This window comes from Aplysia californica, unplaced genomic scaffold, assembly GCF_000002075.1.
Source record: "Aplysia californica isolate F4 #8 unplaced genomic scaffold, AplCal3.0 scaffold00130, whole genome shotgun sequence".
In the NCBI taxonomy this organism is placed as follows: Eukaryota; Metazoa; Mollusca; class Gastropoda; order Aplysiida; family Aplysiidae; genus Aplysia; species Aplysia californica.
Genome location: NW_004797400.1, coordinates 1,179,510 through 1,180,533, shown reverse-complemented (window position 1 = coordinate 1,180,533; position 1,024 = coordinate 1,179,510). Strand labels below are relative to the sequence as shown.

The window sequence follows — 1,024 nt, the reverse complement described above, 5'->3', positions numbered from 1 at the left end:
TTATGTTGAACATGACATCGTTTATTCACACTCTACAGTCATACTTCTCACATTTTCCACTTCACGAAACGTGTAAGTTCACAGCATTGAGTTGATAGCACACTCGACAAAGATCACGACGCAATAGAAAATGAAGTGACATCCACAGATGAAAATCGACACTCAAAGCAATATTAAACTAACTAGAAAGAAACCAAATGACGTCATAAATGTTAACCTGCTAAACATTTATTCAAAAGAATCTTCGCTGACGGCAACGCGTCGCTGAATTTTGAACTTCTTCACGTCCTTTGCTTGGCAGTCTACGATCTTGATTTTCCTCTTGGGGGTGAGACCATCGTCTTCAACGTCGATTTCTCCGATTTTCTCGAGGAATTCCTGAAAGGAGGATGAGAAGAGGGCACGTTGTTAGTTTGGTTTTTAATAAACGTAACGTCCCACTTGGCACAAAATGTACAGTTCAAAAAAGCAAGCATATATATTGATTAATAATCTGAGTACAGGGGACCTGATAAAGCATAATAGAAGAGCGAGCCGATGTGTTTAAGTAAAAATTGCACATGCGTATACTGTCATCTAAAACTGCTTCATGAGTGTCGTTCTTTTCAAGTGTGTCGTTCTTTGGCATTACAAATAAGACGATTTACTGGGTTTTTTAAACCACACCGTTCTTGGTGAAGTAGAAAATTGAAACCATTATTTTACAATGTGGGTCCATAGTCTAAACCAATTGGGCTACAAAATCTTTGATTAATGATAGGACACCAGCAACACCTGAATTCAGAAGAGGTATAAGGAGTTAAAGACAAGGTTCAATCTGTTTGTTGTTGTTTTAGAGAAATATAAAGTCCACCTTGTGTAACTTTCAAATATCACAGGTGATGAAAAGGGGCATCTCAGAGTTTATTTAGAACACCTTCGACAGAGTCTACACCATCTGGGGGAGGAGGGGGGTCCTTCAACTTGTTTATCTGGCATTTTATCTCTGAGGTAAAACCAGAGGTTTGATGTTTGTTTTGTTTGG

General features: G+C 38.5%; 1 protein-coding gene across 1 annotated transcript in view; it reads right to left on the bottom strand.

Annotated features, from left to right (window-relative positions):
- LOC101850163 (peptidyl-prolyl cis-trans isomerase cyp6) overlaps positions 1 to 1,024 on the bottom strand; it is a gene marked incomplete in the record, with an annotated part of 5,876 nt that continues 4,852 nt past the window's right edge. The window contains 1 exon segment of the mRNA XM_013081424.2: positions 1 to 378. Within this exon segment, the coding sequence (XP_012936878.1) occupies positions 229 to 378 (150 nt within the window).